The sequence below is a fragment of the Quercus suber genome, unplaced genomic scaffold (genome assembly GCF_002906115.3).
Source record: "Quercus suber isolate HL8 unplaced genomic scaffold, Cork oak 2.0 scaffold_107, whole genome shotgun sequence".
NCBI lineage: Eukaryota > Viridiplantae > Streptophyta > Magnoliopsida > Fagales > Fagaceae > Quercus > Quercus suber.
The window spans coordinates 1,017,497-1,039,306 of NW_027069572.1; the positions used below are offsets into that span (position 1 = coordinate 1,017,497).

Below are 21,810 nucleotides of genomic sequence, written 5' to 3' on the forward strand. Positions count from 1 at the left end.
CTCTCTCTCTCTCTCTCTCTCTCTCTCTCTCTCTCTCTCTCTCTATATATATATATATATATAATGAAAAAACAAGAGTGAGGGTTTAGGTTATCTACTTTAGATTTAGTGTGAGAAAAATCCTAAAACCTTGAAATTTTAATTGAAAAACAATCCAATTCGTTGGCCAAAAACAACATAGATTGATTGGAATTCAATTCTTAATATTATATAAGTTCTTTTAGGTTTTAATTAGGTAAAGGAAACAAGAATCAATCACCCTAATATTAAGCTGGTTAGCTTTGAGGTTGATATCATACCAACCCAAATTAACCTAACCAAAATTGCAGTTAGATAACACGTAGCTCTCATAGCTTTTGAGCTTAATTAATATGTTGTAAACATCAAATTCCAATAGAACTAGTGGTATTAACTGTTAATACACTTGATAAACTTTTGTCTTTATTGGTATCACATGTAATTTACCGAGTAATTGGACTCCCATCATCAAATAGATGTATAACAAATAAAATTTGCATGAGATACTTTTTGTCCATGGTATCTAAATTATTGGGAATGTGGTACAGAACCTGAACGTCCGAGAATATATAAGTATATTCACATTTAGTTTGATAAGGAATTTGATAAGATTTTTAGGAATGTGCTGCATTAGGTTTATTTTTAATAACCTTTTACACACACATATATATATATATATATTATTTACTCAAAAATATCCTTAGATTTATATATATAATTTCACTTAGTTTTAAAAATATTATATATATATATATATTAAGTGCTTTACCTATCACCTTTATGTTGCTTTTTTTTTACAAATAATAGTAAGAAGAAAATATAAGCTGTGAGTTAAGTTAAATATCCTAAAATCATATATAGTCTTACATTAGCATCTATAAGACTAAATTAATTATTTCAATTTTTTAAAGGTTTATCTTGATTGGCTTATCAATCAAAAAATTTCTGTTCTTAGCTAAACTAATTCTGAATAGGGGATAAAAATCAAAGTCAATAATAATACTTAAGATCGAGTTAATATATATATACACACACACAAGTTGGATACATAATATACACTAGCTTTTATTTTAATTAGAAAGAGTATACTTTCTTAAAAAAGGAAAAAAAAAAAAAAAAAAGGAGTTAGAAGGAGTATTAAATTGGATATAAATCTATAATTATCACTTAAAATAGAGAAAACATAATCTTTTCCAGATATGAAAATGTACTAGGGATATCCAATTTTTCGCCTTGCTTGACCTAAACTTACCTCTTACGAAATTTTCCTGTCTGAAAAAAAAAGGGAAGGTGTGGATGGGTTTTGTTGCATAACCCGCCTTGTCTTCTCCAACCTCACCACGAGTGTCTATATATATATATATATATATATTATGTAGGGATTGGATGAAGGAGTAGCCCCTTCAAATTTTGGGGACGTTTGGTAACGTTGTTTGTATTTTTTGGAAATACATGTGAGTGAAAAAGTGTGTGAAAATACATATAATGTTGTTTAAAAACTGAAAAATATTGCTTAAACTACCATACCAAACGACCCCTTAAATTTTTTTTTTTTAAGTGTATATATAAAATATAACATTTTTAGCAATTTGTTTTAATAAAATTGCAATTTGCCACCCTTAACAATATTATTGATATTTTTAGAAGCTAAAAAAAAAAATAGCCCAGTAGATAAAATTAAGCCCAAAAAACACTCTAAAACAAACACCATAATTTATAAAAAAAAAAAAAATCAAAGCCGACTAGAGTGTGCGAGACTGCGAGTAGGAAAACCCGCCCACATAACATTAAACTAGAGAAGAATATGTCTTAGGAGGCGGTTGTGAGGTCCAGAAAGGAAGACGATGAGCTGCAACGCAGCACTAAGAAAGTGAAAGAAAGCCATCGTCAGGGTCTCTCGTCTGACCATGGCTCTCCTACAACAGATGGGGAGAGAACCTCGTACAAGGAAAGGCTTATTGGTGAAGTACCAGGTGCCTATGAACAAGCTTGTCACTTTGGCAACGACACGGAGACGGAAGTTGAGTCTGATGATGAAACTATAGACATTGCAGCTGGAGTGGTAGCTATGAATCTCTTAGGCGAGACAAAAGCTAGAATCCAAGCCCCATAGGCTAATGCTCTCATAGTGAAGGTTGTTGGCAAGACAATGGGGTATCACTTTCTCACAACTCGGCTTACGAGTCTATGGAAACTAAGTGGCCGATTAGACTGCGTTGACCTCAGTAAAGATTTCTTTCTTATTCGCTTCTCTCTTCAAAGCGATTATGGAAGGGTGTTGAAAGATGGCCCTTGGTTTGTGGGGGGTCACTATCTGTCCATAAGGAATTGGGAAGCAAACTTCCGACCCTCCACGGCAAATGTTTCTACTATCACCGTTGGGGTTCGCTTACCTGAATTACCTATCGAATATTATGACATATCTATTCTCAGGGACATTGGCAAGGCCTTAGGGCCTGTCCTAAGGGTCGACACACACACAACTGCTGAAACTAGGGGGCGTTTTGCTAGAATTTATGTGCAAATCAATCTGGACAAGCCTCTCATTAAGCTTCTAAAGATTGGTGGCATTAATCAGACAGTCCAATATGAGGGGCTTAACTCCATGTGTTTTTCTTGTGGCCGTGCCGGTCACAAGGTTGATGGATGTCCGTACACGTCTAGGGCACCAGAGGAGGCAAGCGAGAAACAAGCTGGTGAAGACAATATAAGGCAAAAGGACAGTAATACCCCTAGTGAGGATTCATATGGTCCATGGGTACTTGTTTCACGCAAAAGGCAAAGTTTACAGCGAACTAAGAAAGACATGCCCTACCCTTCCCCTTCTGGGCCTGACACTATTTCAAAGGAGCGGCCCATAGCTTAAGCCATGAATACTTTTAATCCTAGGCCTGCTTTTTCGGGCTTTGAAGATAAGGATGGGAAAAGTTTTTCCTTTGGGTCCTCTCATGGTAGTGCGCTTGTTACGGATCGCACTAGCTCCCTAGCTGTCAAACATCAAGCACGAGGATCAAAAGGTAGGTAGCAGGCTAGAGATCCTTCTGGTCATAGAGGAGGTAAACCACGGAATCCCAATAAGAGCCAACCAAATGAAAATGATAGCTCCTCGCTGCCAAAGCAACTAGCTCCGCCGCTCCTAAAGGCTACCTCGGGTAGACTTCGAATCTTCAACTCCGGAAACTTCATGGGGGCCAATTTGGAGATGTCAACTTCTCCACCCCAACCTCCACCTTTCGAGGGTGAGGAAAATTCAAAAACTCTTAGTCTCTCAGGCGATGACACAAGCCATTCATAGGTTTAGAACCAGCAAACTCTCGTTACGAAGAAAATCATGGACGACCGAATCCTTTCAACTTGCCACAATGTTACCAACACTACTCTGAAGGGTAATTGACCCTAAGGAAAAGTCTAGCTCTGTTTCTAACTCGACTGGTCAGACCGTGAGTCAAGAGCTCGTCTTGAGGGATGGCCCACCGGAGTTTGATGATGGGAATGCAGTGGGTATGCAATGTGAGGAGGAAGATGAGCCATCTGCCTCTGCGTGAGTTCCCCTTTTCGTTTCCTTTTATTTATTTAAAATAAATGTTTTAATTTGGAATTGTCTGGGTGCTCTAAACCCCTATTTTCATAACATTGTAAATGATATGGTCCGTGCTCATTCCCCTGCCATTATGATTATCTCTGAAACAAAGTCTAGTGGTATTCGAGCTAAGGAAATTACAAATAGACTTCAATTTAATGGAGCTATCCATGCAAACAATATTGGCTTCATGGGCAGTTTATGGGTCCTCTGGGTTTCTAACTAGGTTGAAGTAATTGAATTATCTTCTACAGAGCAAGAAATCCATTCAATGGTGAAGGATTTGTCCTCTAATGTCTCCTGGCACTTGTCTGCAATTAATGCCAGCCCCAAATATGCAGAGAGAAGACTTCTTTGGGATAATTTATCCACTGTAGCCAGGCTACATTCCCTTCCATGGGTTATAGCGGCAGACTTTAATGAAGTTCTCCTTGGGGATGATAAATATGGTGGGCAACCAGTGAATGTTAATAGGGCTCTGAATTTTCAAGAGTGTTTGAACAACTGTGGCATGATTGATTTGGGATTCTCAGGCCCCAGGTTCACTTGGTCGAACCGTCGCCCTCTAACTCAGCTTGTGTAGGAGAGAATCGATAGGGTATTTGCCAATGCCGATTGGAATTTTCTTTACCTAGAAGCTCGTGTGAAACATCTGGAAAGGTCCCACTTTGATCACAGTCCCATTGTGTTTTCTTTGAAGCCTGAGAATGGGGTTATTTCTACGTGACCTTTTAGGTTCCAACCGATGTGGTTATCGCACCCCACCTTCCCTAAAGTTGTTAGAGATGCCTGGTCAAGCACTTCTACTTTATCCAATGCTATATCTTCTTTTACAAATAAGGCTAGGATATGGAACAGGGACCATTTTGGAAACATCTTTCACAGGAAGAAAAGGATTTGTGCTAGGCTGAAGGGAACCCAAAATGCTCTTGCAAATAACCCGAACTCTTTTCTCATTAATCTTGAGAAGTCGATCTTTTAGCAGAGCTTCAACCTCAGTTTTTTAACACCTTAGCTTTTATTAGAAGAAGAAGGAATCGCATTACTAGTATGAAGGACCGCATGGGAAATTGGTTGAACAAGGATCAAGAAATTGCTACTTTTATTAGGCAAGGGTTTCTTGAGCTGTTTTCTTCTTCTCAATGCAGTGTTCTACTCAATGAGTGGCAACCTCCTTTTTGGCGATGCCGACTTATTGAAGAGGATAGTACTCAACTTGTTATGCCAGTCAATGACAGAGAAATATTTGATGCTCTTAAATCCCTTAAGCCGTATAAAGCTCCTAGGCCGGATGGACTCCATGCAAGGTTCTTTCTACGCTTTTGGCTTGTTGTAGGCAACTCAGTTAAGGAGGAAGTCAAAAATATTTTCCGCATAGGGAAAATTCTGGATTATCTTAATAATACTCTGATTACCCTCATCCCCAAGTGCAAAAACCTGGAATCTCTCAACAATTATCGGCCAATCAGCCTCTGCAATTTAGTTTATAAGATAGTGACAAAAATTATTGTTGCTCGCATTCGACCTTTTCTGCCAAGCCTTATCTCCCATTTCCAAGCTGCTTTTGTTCCTGGTCGTAAAGGAATAGATAATGCGATCATCGTGCAAGAATTAATCCACTCCATGTCCAAAAAGAAGGGTAACTCTGGGGTCATGGCAATCAAAATTGATTTTGAAAAAGCATATGACCGGTTGGAATGAAGCTTCATTAGGGATACTCTATTGCTCTATAAGTTCCCACGGCACCTTAAAACTCTTATTATGAGCTGTGTCTCGTTTACAAACATTTCTGTTCTATTTAATGGTGGTGGCATCAATTCTTTTCAACCTTCACGAGGCATAAGACAAGGGGACCTTCTCTCCCCTTATCTATTCATTTTATGTATGGAAATGTTAAGTGCTCTCATTGTGGAAAAATGCGAAGAAAAGCTTTGGGATTCGGTTAGGGCTTCGAGAGGTGGTATTGCCTTCTCCCATTTATTCTTTGCGGATGACCTCATTTTATTTGCCAAGGCAAATCAGGAAAATTGTAGCGCTGTACGGGATGTTCTTGATACCTTATGCTGCTTATCCGGTCAAAAGGTGAGTGCCGAAAAATCCCGAGTTTTCTTCTCTCCGAATACCCCGCCAGGGACTAGAGAAGATCTTTGCAATATTTTAGAGTTTCGGTCTACCCCTTCATTGGGAAAATACATTGGCTTTCCAATTAAACACTCTTCGAGGCCTCAAGACTTTGGAACCATTGTTGAGCGAATGCAAACTCGCTTAGCGGGTTGGAAAACCAATTTGCTATCCTTCGCTAGCAAACTTGTCCTTACTCAAGCTACCATTTCCACCATTCCTAATTACTCTATGTAGTGTGTTGCCTTACCAGCCAAAGTGACTCGTTACGTGGACAAGTTGTGCAGAAACTTTCTTTAGGGTTCTGTTGATAACAAGAAAAAGCTCCACCTTATAAGCTGGAAAAAAAATCACCAAACCCAAGCAAGATGGGGGTCTTGGTCTTCAAGCAGCAAAAGAGAAGAACTTAGCCTTACTTGCAAAGTTAAATTAGCGGTTTCATCAGGAAAAAGACTCTTTGTGGGCTCGGGTACTGTCAAAAAAGTATGTTAGACATGGCAGACAACCCTCCTCCAACCATAGGTCTTGCTTTTCTACCTGGGCTGGCCTTAAGAAAGGAGAACACATATTTCAAAAAGGTACAAAATGGGTTGCAGGTAGAAACAGCACGCTGTCATTCTGGTATGATAAATGGCTGAATGAGGGGCCGTTGAGAAACTTGATTGCTAGACCTCTAAACGGAAGGGAGGAAGGTCTTCTCCTCATGGATGTGGCTAATGATAATCGGTGGAGTTTGGAAGCTTTGTCTTTTGCTTTCCTAGGTAATATTTCTCAAAAAATCAAAGCCACTCCAATTCCTTTTTCTACTACTAGTGTGGACCGACTTTCTTGGTGCTCACCTCCTGATGGAGATTTTGAGCTTAAAGAGGCTTATAATCTGGCCTGTTTGGCAGATGATGTTTCCCATCAAAATCTTTTTATGGGTTATTGGATTTGGAAAATCATTGCTCCCCCAAAAATTAAATGCTTCATTTGGCAGTGTTGGCACCATAGTATGCCAGCTCAAGCCACCCTTGTTGCGAGAGGTTTGCACATTGCCTCTTCGTGCCCTCTTTGCAATGATGCCTTCGAGACCACCTTGCATATCTTAAGGGATTGCCCTATAGCTCGAAGGTTTTGGAACTCATTCCTTCCTCCTCTTTCTGTAAACTTATTCTATACCTCAAGTTTGTCAAGCTGGCTGCAACTTAATTGTAAAGCGCAGCATATTTCTACCTTTGGTGTCCCTTGGAGCATTATCTTCTTGTTTGGCATTTAGAGTCTCTGGCTGAATCGAAACAGGGCTATATTTAGAGATGGTGCTCCTCGAAAGTCTATACAATCCGAAACTTTGAATAAAGCTGTGGAATTTGCTTTCCTGGGCGCAAATGGAAAGACAAGAACCACTCGGACCCCTATCCATGTCAGATGGATTCCACCGCCTGATAATTGGTTCAAATTGAACACGAACGGATCTTCTCTAGGAAACCCGGGCCGTGCTGGTGGAGAAGGCATCATTAGGAACTCCCATGGTGATTGGGTTTGCCAGATCTGTTGGGTACACGACTAGCATAGCAGCTGAGTTGTGGGCGTTGCGTGATGGAATTAACTTGTGCATTGAAATGAGACTTGCTGCTGTGGAAATAGAATTAGATGCCAAGCTTGTTGTGGAGCTTTTGCAAAAGGATGTGGGAAACTCTACTGGGAATGATGTTATTTTATCAGATTGTAAGGAATGGCTTAAAAGAATTCCTAGAGTTAAAATTCGGCATTGTTTTAGGGAGGCCAACAAGTGCGCAAATGCACTTGCTAGGAGAGGTGCTCTTTTGTATCAAGATTTTCTTGTTTTTACTTCACCTCTAGCAAATGTTGAGCTGTTGATCAACCTTGATGCTGCTGAAACTTTTTATGAGCGTGTTCGCTCTAATGCTTGTTTTCTTTAGTCAATGAATTCTATCTTGTTTACCGAAGAAAAAAAAAAGGGGGGGGGGGGGGGGGAAGGGAATTTTATTTTTGCGAAAACCACATTTTTGTTATTATATTTTCACACGATTCCACTTTGGTCTCTAAATTTTTTTTCCACCGCTTTTAGTCCTTAAAATAAAAAAGATGATCTTAGTTTTGTCCCTACGATTAATACCCTAACAGAAAAACCTTAGATGGCAAACAAAACCCTATTAGTTGACGTGGCGTTAATATGATGATTAAACTATTATTAAAAAAAATATATTATTTAACATTTTTATATGTCACGTCAGTATTTTAATTTTTTTAAAAACCATGTCAGAAAATATATTTTAAAAAAAATTAAATTTAAACAAAAACTTTAAATCTAATTAATTTAAAATTTTAATTAAAATTTTCTTTCCTTAATATTTATGTTCTTCAACTTGGTTCTTTGTGTTCTTCACAGACCCAACCCAGCAATCAAGAACTCAATCCCATATAAGAAGAACACAGACAAGAAGAAAAAAATTAAATCAAATACTAACATAAAATTTTCTTCATGTTCTTCCCAAATCCAAGAAGCAATCAAACCAATCTCTTTTATTTTTTTGGATGAAAATTCTGTATCCCTCTCTCAGTCCCTCTCATATCTGAATCTCTCATGCTTGTTTGATTAAATTGTGAATAGAATTTGAAGAGAGGCAGAGTCTATAGAGAAAGAGTGAAAGAAAGAACGAACCACTGAACCAGAGAGGCAGAGACAGAGACAAAGAGTCAAAGAGGTAAACTTACACTATCGACTCTAGACTCTTCTGTCTATATTTAATCAATAAAATTCATAACTACAAATTAACTTTCACATACATATTATGTCACAATTGTTTTATGTGATAAATTATGAGTGGTAGAGAAGAAAAAAAAAAATTGTTGAGTACATATGTGACTGCTAAAAGCGTGTTTGTGGTTGGATCCTTCTTTACAAGTTCTCCATGATTCTCAGGAAAATAAAAAAATTCTCCTTTTCTTAAAGTTCCTCCTGTATTGGGAAACGCGTGGAATAGAATTGACTCCATCGGTAGACCATAGTTGGGGATCTTACGACCATTTATATTCAACAGAAAAGAAAAAAAAAAAAAAAATCAAAGCTTCAATTGGCTTTTGCAACGAAACTCCTTGTTGAATTCCCTCCAAAGTTTCTTAATCAAAACAAGAGAGAAACACAGTTCTTCCCTATACTCTCTCTCTATATATATCGAGATTACATAACAATCCACAATTCACAATCTGGGTCGGAGAAACTTCATCAAAACACATTTTATCTGTTACATTTGTCTGTTACATCCAAACGCGTAATAAGATTTCTTTCAATCAGTTTCAGAGAGAGAGAGAGAATAAGAAAGAAAGAGAGAATGGGGAACTGCTTTTCCGATGTGGAGGGAGGCAAGCAAGCAGTGGGTGGGACCCAACAGAGGCCCAATAGTATTGCCGCCACCAACAACAACAATGGCGGACACAACGACGCCGTTGAGTTCTTCTTTAGGTCTCGTGGCATTCAGCCTCTCTTCACGCAAATCGAGGTAATATATATCAAATACAAAGTATAAAAAAAAAACAATGCTAGTAACTTTTTCAATATTTCGTTATGCTTTTATATGTATTACATAAACACACACAACCATATTTTATGTGTACGGATTGTGTTACTATTTATTCTGTACCTAGATATGGTCAAACGGGTCAAAATTTTCTAACCCGATCCAATTCGAAAAATACTTGATCCGCTGATTTTTTTTTTATTCAAGCAAAAACGGGTTGACTCATTACTCAACCTGTGTTTTTTGTAGGTCAACCCGACCTGACTCGTGACCCGAACCATTTTTAAAAACTTTTTTTTTTGGTAAAAAAAATTAAGACAATATATATATATATATTTTATGAGAAAAATTAAGACAATATTAGTTTAATTGTTTATTGTGAGTTTTAAAGAAACAACTGAGACATTTACATAACTGCATGCAAATTAATTGAAAGATGAATGATTGAGCATTCTGTAATGAGTAAAGATTTTTATATATCAAATAGCAAAGTACATGCCAAGATAATTTGATTACAGTAGAGTTAAAAACATAAAGTTAAATTTTAAATATGTGTGAGAAACATTCATAAATGTGAAAATAGTGAAGTTAAAGTATCAAATTAGCTTAAATTATGAATGCTTGGACCTATTTTTTAATAATTTATGTCCAAAATAAACTGCTTTTCAAAATAAATTATAATATTTCATAGAGTGTGTATTGTTTAATAATAATATGATATTTATAAAAGATGTCATGTATAAATAAGTAAACAATCAAATTTTAATGTATATCTCAAATTGAAATAGACTGTCAACCATAATTGATGATAGATTATAGAATTAATTTTCAAGATTGTAAATTTCTTATATATTTTTATTTTTTTTTTCAAATGAGTTATCCAATAAGTCATTTGTAATTTTGTTTTATATTTTGGAATGCTGATATTATGTAAAAATAAAACTTGTGTATTTGTTTTACTTATCTTTGTATTATTTTGTTTTAGATAGCAATGTTAGGATTTGTATAGATTTAAAATTATTGAATAAATATTAATAAGTTTAATTGAGTTTATTCTTGATATAAGTGGTGAATTCAAAGTACTGTATTTTACATTAAGTAATTTGTTACATGATTTTCCAAATAACAAATACATGTTGTTTTCTTTATATATATATATATATATTAAAAAAAAAAATTCATGTGAAAATACGGGTCAACCTGACCCGACCTGCAACTTAATTGACCTGAATCTGTTTTTAACTCGCTTAAAATGACCTGTTTTGACCTGCAACCCGTTTGACCCGCAACCCGTTTGACCCGCAATCCAATTGACTCGACCTGAACCCAACTTGACCCGCCCGTTTTGCCATGTCAACTGTACCCCACTTTGGGTCAAGAGTCAATCCAATTCAGTCAATTCCTATAGTCATTCAAAGTTTTGGGTCTTTTTATTTTATTTTATTTTATTTTATTTTATTATTATTTTGTTTTGTTTTGTTTTGTTTTGTATGTAAACTGTGTCAATTTTAACAGTGATACTGTCTGTATGTGTAAGGGTTGTGTTTTCGTGAAAATACTTAGTCTTGGAGTATAATGAAATTATGCTCCTTCTTCTCACATTTACGATGGATCTCACAATGAATTTAATGAGCGAGTCCCACCATAACTATGAGGGGAGGGAGCACTATTCACTATGCTGGAGTACTTAAGAATTACTCGTGTTTTCCTATGTTCTGTTCCCCACATTGGGTCAAACTCCGAGAATTATTATTATTTTTTTTTAAGATTTTAGTGTGCCTTATGTTTGTAACTTTGTCGATTTTAATGTTTACTGTATTAGTGCTTGCTGGTACTGCTTGTATATATATATATATATATATGAATCTATTGCTTTGTTGATTTGGGCATTATCTATTCCTCATTTTCAAATACATATTTTACATATATGGCTTATTATAATTATTTTTTAAGATTCCTTATTTTTTTGTTTGCTTGTTGAGAAAATGTTCTGGACGTGAAGGTAACAATTGTACTTGTTCTTATGAAAAATAAACCAATGGGACCAGCTATTATAGTATGATGTTATAATTATTTTTTATGGGAATTGCTAGGACTTTGGATGCTGAAAAAAAAAATGTACAGGGCTTGAGATTGTTTTTAATTTCCTACAATTTATAGGTGGACTAAAGTTTTGATATACTATACAGTCTATACTTTTGATACAATTATCGTTTTTTTTTTTTTTTTGGATAAGTAAATAACTTCATTGAAAAATAAGTGAGGAAATAAAATGAATAAAACAAGGCACACAGGTAGAACTTTAGATTCAAGTATCATGAATAATGGTTAATTCCACAGTGAATCAGAGCATGAGACATTGCTTTGGCTTGTTGTGAAAGATGCATCCTAGGGATTACTTGGGATGAAAGTCTCGTACTTAAACTTAAAGAGTGTGACAATTCTTTGGGAGAAACTACAGTGGATTCTAGCTCTAGATCTTGGTCTCTAATTTCATAACAAGAATTATTTGATTCACGAATTATATATATATATATATGTTACCTGATTATTACAATCGATGTTGCTTTGAAAACAATAGTAGTGAGAACAATAATGACATAAAGATTGTTAATCTTTATTATAAGTAAAATATTTATTGTTCAAGAAAAGTTCATTAGTGATGCTACTGTTGTTGCTGTAGTTGTTGCTTAAATAAATCCAATGATTTAACTTGATCTTAAAAGATTTTTGGAATCTCCACTGTTGGACTTAAAACAAAATGACAGTTTTTTTATTTTTTATTTTATTCATTTGACTATTTTGTGTACAAAGACATATTTGATAAATTAATTATCATTGCATAGTGGAGGAGATTTGTACTATTTCAATGGTGTTAAAGTTTCATTTCCCTTAGTTCTTTTCAAGCTCTTAGTTTATCTTAATAAGTGGACCATGTAGGGCATGTAGGGCAATGTTGACTTTGTCCTCTGTTCTTAATATGGTGATCAATATGTAGCGCACTGTTTGGCCAGTGAACAATTTCTCAGAATTTGAGAATAGATCGTGTAGTTAGGGCTTCCATCAAGTTCCTATGCTTCACATCAACGAACCTTTTCTCTATGCATGTTAGGTTTTTTGAAAATGTAGGTGTCTGAATGCTTTGTATGGTTAGTAGTTTTGTTGCCACCAAGGTCCACATCAATGAGCCCACTGGACCTCCTCCTAAAAGTTGCACTACAAAAAGCTCCCCCAAGGGGAACACTAGCAAGATTCCCATTTGTTGTTCCAATTTAACAATGGACCATCAGACAAAACCATTGATTTAAAAATTATGTTTATTGTGGTGTAGAAAATTGTATATCTATATTCATTTGCTTATATTCAGGACCGCTAGATGCTTTTATTTGATTTTTCTTTTTGATGTGTACTTTGTTGCAAGTCCTATTGGGGTCAACAGTTTGGAATTTTCCTTGTATGTATAATTATCATGTCGAAATTGCTAGCCAAGTCATGAAACCTAAAAGCGATTTGTGATGGTCCTTTAATTATCTACTTCAAAAAGTAACTAACTTCATAAATTTGATGTTGTGGTGCAAATTGCTAATCAAGCTATATTGATGAAATATTAGTAAACTTGGACACTAAAGAAGCTCTATGAAGCAACTATTTTGCATTTTAACATACAAGAGTAAAAATATTAATCTCATTTTAGTCCAATGAGTTCTAGCTCAAATGACATTTCCTTCTTTCATAAGAATGGGATAGAAGATGAGGTTGTCGGTTTAGGACCTATTGGGTGCATGTGTAACTTATCAATCAAAAGAAATTTTATCTTAATTTAGGTTTAAGTAATTGAAGTGCCTCTATTTTTTAAAAGGATGAGTTGTCCTACCCTTTTTTCATCTCTAATAGATGGGTATTGTGGAGTTTGTTGGTTCACCCTTTCACTATATATGGGTGGCGTTTTATAAAGCTCCGAAGTAGTAATACTAGCTTATATAATTTAACTCAAGATAGGACATTAGTCTTGTGTACTCTACCATTGGAATTTTTATTCAATCTACATTAATGGCTCTTCTATTTTTTCATGACTTTTCATATTATTCTATGTGGTTTGCCCCTTTTTGGTGTCTTATTATGTATTTATGCATTCTTGTGTTTCAATTATATGCTGCAGTTATCTCTATCTGCATCTAACTTGCTTGACCGTGACATCACTTCAAAGGTATTCCTCTCTATACATAACCACATTTGATAGTGAGTTTATTAAGGGTAAACTATAATTTTCCAATCTGCTAATATTTTGGTAATTTACTATGGCTTTGTTTGTTTTAGCTTAAAATTCCAGCTTATTTTTAAACAGAAATATGCCAATGAAAATATCATCCAAACACTATCCAACCTCTTTTTGTTTTAGTATGAAATTTGAGTTTCTTTGATTTCATATTCCCTTCAAATTTCTAATATGTGACAAGGTTTGGGAAGTTATTATCTAAATGAGATTTCTTGTTGGGGAAGATTTGTCAGAATAATAAATTTTGCACTTAGGAAGAAAGTATCTTATCAAGTACTTCATAATAAGTCTCACTCACTCAAGCAACATACACAATGGAGTTCTCAATGAAAGAGGAGTTTTATTGATAACTAAAACATTACATATCCTTTGCTACACACACCGCATCACTCTTCACTTCTACTCTTGCTTATTATTTCACTTGCATTTTCATACTCCTGCAATCAATGACAAGCCTTATATAGCATACATGAAAGACTAAAATTACACACTACATTCTAAAACAAATCGAGACAAGCAATAATAACCTATTACCTAAAAGTAAAAAAAGGACACATTACATACTTGTTTCAAGCTAAACTTGTTACATCTTTTGATAGTCAAAGACAACAACTCACCTACTAAAGTGAGAAATTTTCTCCTTCATATTTTTAGTTTACCAATCAAACTAAGCTAGTAAGGATATGCAAGCTTATTAAATAACACAAGCAAAATGCTTTAAAACAAATCATCAGCCTATTGCTAGGTTGGGAGTATAGTGCTGGGTACAGCTGCCTATCACTGAATAACAGATGTAAACTTACTACCATTCATGGGTTTGAGTCAGGTAATCGACCTCTCCAAAACAATGGGGATAAGGCTGCCTACCAATCACCTCTCTCAAACCCTGTAAAAATTGTTGAGTTGTGCTATGGGTATTACTTGTAGTCCGTGGTTCCTACTCGGGGTATGTCAAAATTACATGTGCCATAAGTAGTGTTTATGTCATACAGGCACTTCTTTGTATACTCTTGGATATGTAGCAAGCTAAACTATTATGTTGGTTGTTTCTGATAAAGATTCTCATCTATCTGAGGGTCTTGAATTTGTCAATCCACAACAGTTTATTTATGTGCTTGTATGACGTGCATGCATGTCGTGATCAAGCTTGTCTTATTATGCTTTTTGCTAAAATATACTTTATTTCATTCAGAGTGATCCAATGGCTGTGGTGTATGCAAAGAAGAGAGATGGAAAACTTGAGGAGTTAGGTCGCACTGAGGTTGTATTGAATAGTTTGAATCCTGCATGGATAGAAAAAGTTACAGTTGCATTCCAGTTTGAGATTGTGCAGCCATTGGTGTAAGATTTACAAATTTCTTTAAGTGCTTATCTTTGTGTTGATAAATCCTTTTTACTATAAGTGATTTTTTAATTTGACTGGAGGGCTTGTGTTTGCCTTCATTTTTCTCGACGCCAGATTTCATGTATATGATGTGGATTCAAAATATCATAATGTACCTATGAAGGTATATATTAGTTTTAGCTTTTTTAAGTATTTATTATTTTAATTCATGTTCTGTAGGTTATGTTCAATTATTTGCACTGTTAATATATTACACACAAAAAAGTGTACATGCTTAGTGTTCTTGTTGCATTTCTGCCAATCTTAAGTTCTAAATATTGCATTTAGCAAGATAAAACTTTTATCAACATTTGTAATACGTGAAATGTGTATTGACTAGATCACACTATAAATTGCAAGTATGCTAAGCACTAAATTTGTCAATACATGGTCAAAAACATTGAAGTGGAAACAAAAGTAATTAGTGAACAATTATAAACAAATGTTTGTTGCCAATTGTGTGATATGTCTCAAATAATCTTAGGAAAAAATTATTTTGATAGTAGCTATACATGTGACTATGCATGGTGTAATTGCATGGGAAATCACTTGCCGGAAAGTATTATGAAACTTTTTTTTCCAGTGTGTTGCATTTAGCTCTTTCAAAAATAATTAAACTGGATTTGTTGCTTCTGTCAATTTGGCCATGATACAGGAAAGAAGTTATATAACAAATAAGAAATGAAAGTAAAGGGCAATTTAGTTTAAACTCTAAAGCCCTCCATGTAATATTGGTGATTTTTATAATTTTCTTAATAATCTTTTACTCCATTGTTGTAATTTTGGTAATTGTACAAAGTGTGGAATGCAATTTTTTTTTTTACAAAAAACCAAAATTGATAGGTTAACCATATCAATTATGAATTAATTGATACTTCTGAAAGATTGTGACAATTTAAACCATATTCAGATGTGAGCAAAGAAGGCAACTTATAAGGATTATATTTCTGATTTGTTATCATTTCATCTAGAATAATCTAACAACTTTAGCTGATGATGAAGTTTATTTTCGTTGCCTTGCAGATGCTAAAATTGAATGATCAAGAATTTCTTGGAGAGGCTACTTGTGTTCTATCTGAGGTATATCACCTTGGGTTCAGTTGGGCTCATTGAAATTATATAAAGCATATATATCATGCTGGTGCAATTTGAGTAAAAATTTGTGTTAATTTTGAGTGTTTTATTCTTAGAAATTTCAAGGGTAGAAAGACAATTGTGAGAGCCACTTCACTATAATGTTATTTTAAGATTTTGAGCATCATAGTTTAGATTACCACTAATGCAGTTAAAAATTATGTTGCAAATGTAACTAGTGGCTTAATTTCTTTTAGAATGATTTGGTCAACATGTACTAAACTTTGGTATTTGTTTTTCCTCTATTTTCTCTCTTTCTATTTTCATGGCAGATAGTGACTAAACAAACTCGGAGTTTAACCCTAAATCTCAATAACAAAAATGGGCATATGAGCTTGAGAAACTTAGGGACACTCACTATCCATGCAGAGGAAACAATTTCTTCGAGGACTTGTGTTGAGATGGTAGTCCATTGTTCCCACTTGGATAANAATTAATTGATACTTTTGAAAGATTGTGACAATTTAAACCATATTCAGATGTGAGCAAAGAAGGTAACTTTTAAGGATTATATTTTTGATTTGTTATCATTTCATCTAGAATAATCTAACAAATTTAGTTGATGATGAAGTCTTTATTTTAAAAGTTTATTTTTGTTGCCTTGCAGACATTAAAATTGAATGATCAAGAATTTCTTGGAGAGGCTACTTGTGTTCTATCTGAGGTATATCGCCTTGGGTTCAGTTGAGCTCATTGAAATTAATAAAGCATATATATCATGCTGGTGCAATTTGAGTAAAAATTTGTGTTAATTTTGAGTTTTTATTCTTAGAAATTTCAAGGGTAGAAAGACAATTGTGAGAGCCACTTCACTATAATGTTATTTTAAGATTTTGAGCATCATAGTTTAGATTACCACTATGCAGTTAAAAATTATGTTGCAAATGTAACTAGTGGCTTAATTCTTTTAGAATGATTTGGTCAACATGTACTAACTTTGGTATTTGTTTTTCCTCTATTTCTCTCTTTCTATTTTCATGGCAGATAGTGACTAAACAAACTCGGAGTTTACCCTTAACTTTATGGTTGCTGTTGACTTTACAGGTAAAATATATCACATTCTAGGGGAGTTATATAGTTTTTTATTTTATTTTTTGGGTTCTCTTTTTCCTAGTTCAAAATGTTTTGGCTGATGACTAATTTATGCTTTGAATATTCAATACCTCCTTCTTTAGCCTCAAATGGAAATCCTCGGAATCCAGATTCTTTACACTACATTGATCCTTCTGGCCAGTTGAATTCTTATCAACGGGTAAGACTGTGCATCCTCTGGTGCTCCCAAAAGGGTAGTTGCTTTTCTTTGGCACTTGTGTGTGTGTTTTTTTTTCTAAACATTAGATACAACAAATCCTTCCCCCCCACCCCCCGTACAGTTTTAATCTTGTATGGGTTTGTGAGTTGTATTTTCCTACCACACGCCAAAAGAAGAAGAAAAGACACAAAATAACCTGGAAATTGCTTTTAGAATAAGAAAAAATAGATTTTACATTGAATTGGTCCAAAAAAAGGTGCACAAAAACAACCGAGGAAATAAAAAATAACTTTTACATTGAATTGTAGATAGCAATATCTATAAATTGCTATCTTTTTTCTGTCATGACTCAATATGATCAAGCAGCTTGTTTTTCATATCAAGGTTGCAGGTTCTTTTATTCTCAACTGAACGCAGAACATGTTAGAGAAAAAAAAGAAAAAAAAACCATATGTGGAACATGTATGAGATTTTGGATTATGTAAAAAAAAGTTTCTTTTTTTTTTTGAAATTTTTGTTAGGGTTTTTCTATTTGCATATACTTAAAATAAATCTTAATTGATTGATGAAGTCATTTTATACTTAATTAAGAAAACTTGCAGGCTATAATGGAGATTGGGGAGGTCATTCAGTTTTATGATTCCGATAGGCGCTTTCCTGCTTGGGGCTTTGGAGGAAGAACAATTGATGGTACCACATCACATTGTTTTAACTTGAATGGAAGTACATGTGCCTTTGAGGTGAGAGAAGCTGACTTTGTAATGCTTTGTTTGCATAATCTTTGAAGAATTTGACCTAGCTGTTTTCACACAACCCTCTCTCTTTCTTTGTAATCCTCTTGCAATTTTTATTGGAAACCCCTTAATTTTTATAAAAGTGAAATCTATGCTTATTCATGTATTCTTATTCTTACTGTTATTATCTCATATTTCCTTTTTTTTTTTTCTCGAATATAATTTTTTATTTATTTATAATTCTGTTGAATAGCATTTGAAACCTGGCTCTGTCACCATTGATGTTTTACCTTCTTCTATTACCTCTAAATCACAAACATTTACAACCAAACACGAAAAGTTCTAAACCCTATTTACAACAAACAAAAATACATTCAAAATCCCCAAATACATTAATTTTATCATCAAAAGGTTTGAGAAAGTCTCAAATGCCCTTAAAAAGAAGTCCATGAGAATGGTGCAAATTAAATAGATTGAGTTATCTCACCTAATAAAATTTGGAACATTATGTTTTGTATCATAAGATTAGATGTCTATTGTAAAGGATTACAAGTAAATGGTACCATTGGATTCATATTATTCTTTGTAAGTTAATAACTATTGAGTATAAGTTGTTCATATATTTCTGAACACTGCATTTCATACTCTTATGTAACATCCAATTTCTTTCTTTGTTTCTTTCTTTTTAATGGATGAATTAATCAAATTATTTTATTTTTTAATAGGTTGAAGGAGTTGAAGGCATCATGGCTGCTTATGCAAGGGCTCTACATAATGTTGCCCTGGCAGGACCCACTTTATTTGGCCCAGTGATTAACACAGCTGCACAAATTGCCGGCCAGTCCATCTCGTACAACAAAAATAAATACTTTGTCTTGCTCATTATTACGGTAAAGAGATTGTCGAATTAAATTTATTTTGTTTGTGATATATTACTACTTTTATTGAAGTAGATGAGACACTTTATGTACATAGGATTTATACACAAAGCTCTCCTAAAGAGAATTTTGTCTTTATCTGATGTCTCTTTAAATCAATTCTTAAATTAATCATTCAATAAAAATTGTCATCTTTTTAGGACGGAGTCATTACAGACCTGCAAGAAACAAAAGACGCTTTGGTTAGGGCATCCGATTTGCCTCTATCTATCCTTATTGTCGGAGTGGGAGGTGCGGATTTTAGAGAAATGGAGGTATAATATTTTCCTAATTTGATGTCTTTTATACCTTTTTACACTTTATTTTAATTATTCAGTAAAAATGGTGGAATTTTTAGCTTTTAGGATTTTCTCTTGAATGACTGTACTGTATCTTAATTTTTGGGCAGGTTCTCGATGCTGACATTGGAAGACGGTTAGAGAGCTCTACGGGTCGTGTCGCTACACGTGACATTGTGCAGTTTGTTCCAATGCGAGAAGTGCATAGTGAGTACCTAATGACACTTATCTATACTAAATTTTTGTGGTTACATCTAAAAGAATCCACTAACTGTAATTTTGCATTCACAACTATCACGGTTGGATAATTATTCTAGAAAAAATGGAATGAACATTTGGTTAGTTTTGCCAGTCAGATAACTATTGATGGGTGGAGTGATGAAAGGACAAAAGGGTGTGTGTGAACTTTGAAACCGTGTTTAACAAAAACATTGCATGGATTGTTGTTGCCACTGTTGTTTTGATCCACAGTCTTTGGCTAGATTGTCCGTACACATTAGACATGTTATAGGTAGAAAATAAGATCATGGTTTTAATCTAGTGTGAATGTGTGCTCAGTAAGCTGATTTGCTGAATATGACCGGACCAAGCTTGACCAAGCCCTACAAATTCTAAAACTGCTTGGCTCCATTACAACCTTAAAACCATTTCTATGTCTTCCCTCTTGACTATTTTATCATCTGTTTTGAGTCTATTATCTATTTTATCAATTGGAATTGATTATATCCTTATTTTTTCAACTTGTTGTACTTGTTCTTTATTTGGCCTGATCTTCTTCATTGTGTTTCATCTAACAAATTAACTGTGGCCTGTATAGGGGGGCAGATTTCTTTGGTACAGGCTCTATTGGAAGAGCTACCTAGACAGTTTTTGACATACATGCAGAGTAGAGATATCAAGCCAGGCCCTCTCCATGCAGCCTCAACTTCTGCTTGACTAAGATTTACCAAGTACACAAGATTTATAAATATGCTGATTCTACTCACATCAACTGAAAAAACTTAGGTTTGAACCAATCACAAGTTAACTTACCTAAGAGGAGCTCTCTGTTAACAAATTTTTTTGGTCTAAACCACTAACAGGTTGAATTTCTTTGAAAGAATTTCTTTATATCATCTTAAAAGAAAATTTACAGATTTTTTAACCCAAAAAAAATTTATTTATATTGTATAGGTAGAATTTAAAATTTATTCAAGTTCAACCTATATTTTAAGTAAACAAAGCAATGAAAAAGAAGTTAGTTTAGCAAGGAGAAAGTTTCTTTTGGTCTACATGCTAGTTCAATGAAGTACGCCTCTCACAAGGATTTGTAGCATCCATAAGGAAGGTGGTGTTGTCACGTTGTGGGCTCACATGTATGTGATCTGGCGATAATTTATGGTGTTCATGTTATAGGTAGAAAATAAGATCATGGTTTTAATCTAGTGTGAATGTGTGCTCAGTAAGCTGATTTGCTGAATATGACCGGACCAAGCTTGACCAAGCCCTACAAATTCTAAAACTGCTTGGCTCCATTACAACCTTAAAACCATTTCTATGTCTTCCCTCTTGACTATTTTATCATCTGTTTTGAGTCTATTATCTATTTTATCAATTGGAATTGATTATATCCTTATTTTTTCAACTTGTTGTACTTGTTCTTTATTTGGCCTGATCTTCTTCATTGTGTTTCATCTAACAAATTAACTGTGGCCTGTATAGGGGGGCAGATTTCTTTGGTACAGGCTCTATTGGAAGAGCTACCTAGACAGTTTTTGACATACATGCAGAGTAGAGATATCAAGCCAGGCCCTCTCCATGCAGCCTCAACTTCTGCTTGACTAAGATTTACCAAGTACACAAGATTTATAAATACGCTGATTCTACTCACATCAACTGAAAAAATTTAGGTCTGAACCAATCACAAGTTAACTTACCTAAGAGGAGCTCTCTATTAACAAATTCTTTTGGTCTAAACCACTAACAGGTTGAATTTCTTTGAAAGAATTTCTTTATATCATCCTAAAAGAAAATTTACAGATTTTTTAACCCAAAAAAAATTTATTTATATTGTATAGGTAGAATTTAAAATTTATTCAAGTTCAACCTATATTTTAAGTAAACAAAGCAATGAAAAAGAAGTTAGTTTAGCAAGGAGAAAGTTTCTTTTGGTCTACATGCTAGTTCAATGAAGTACGCCTCTCACAAGGATTTGTAGCATCCATAAGGAAGGTGGTGTTGTCACGTTGTGGGCTCACATGTATGTGATCTGGCGATAATTTATGGTGTGGCAATTTTTGGTCCTAAATAAGGATCTAGGTTCACTCATCCTTATCGAATGTCACTGCATTGTGTGGAGTACAAACATTTTTAGATTAAATCAATATCTAATTGGGAAGCTGTTAGCAAAAGGAATAATGTACAGCGGTTAAAGTATTTCATTATTTGTGTTGTGTGACCATTGAATGGTTACATTCCTCCAAAAAGCCCTGTTACATTGTATTATTATGTTTTTAGAAGAGCTTCAATTTTCATATTACAAAGGATGTAAAGGATATATTTTTTTATTTTTTGGGTGAATGATTTCAAATGTTG

General features: G+C 34.4%; 3 protein-coding genes across 3 annotated transcripts; all 3 read left to right on the forward strand.

Moving 5' to 3' along the window:
* The first annotated feature begins 2,167 nt into the window (after nt 1-2,167).
* Nucleotides 2,168-2,884, forward strand: LOC111991963 (uncharacterized protein At4g02000). Its single transcript, XM_024023769.1, has one exon. It carries the CDS (start codon nt 2,168-2,170, stop codon nt 2,882-2,884), a length of 717 nt encoding a protein of 238 aa, XP_023879537.1.
* A 3-nt stretch (nt 2,885-2,887) lies between these two features.
* On the forward strand, nt 2,888-4,580 carry LOC136068288 (uncharacterized). The gene is made up of 3 exons (XM_065775225.1): nt 2,888-3,035; nt 3,853-4,138; nt 4,334-4,580. The coding sequence occupies exons 1-3, from the start codon at nt 2,888-2,890 to the stop codon at nt 4,578-4,580; spliced, it is 681 nt and encodes a 226-aa protein (XP_065631297.1).
* A 3,691-nt stretch (nt 4,581-8,271) lies between these two features.
* Nucleotides 8,272-20,351, forward strand: LOC111991966 (protein BONZAI 3). The gene is made up of 15 exons (XM_065775226.1): nt 8,272-8,427; nt 9,018-9,222; nt 13,400-13,447; nt 14,709-14,857; nt 14,976-15,024; nt 15,924-15,980; nt 16,307-16,465; nt 16,642-16,698; nt 17,042-17,078; nt 17,210-17,286; nt 17,889-18,026; nt 18,746-18,910; nt 19,099-19,212; nt 19,347-19,443; nt 20,054-20,351. The coding sequence occupies exons 2-15, from the start codon at nt 9,055-9,057 to the stop codon at nt 20,170-20,172; spliced, it is 1,434 nt and encodes a 477-aa protein (XP_065631298.1). The 5' UTR covers nt 8,272-8,427; nt 9,018-9,054; the 3' UTR covers nt 20,173-20,351.
* Nucleotides 20,352-21,810: the final 1,459 nt, after the last annotated feature.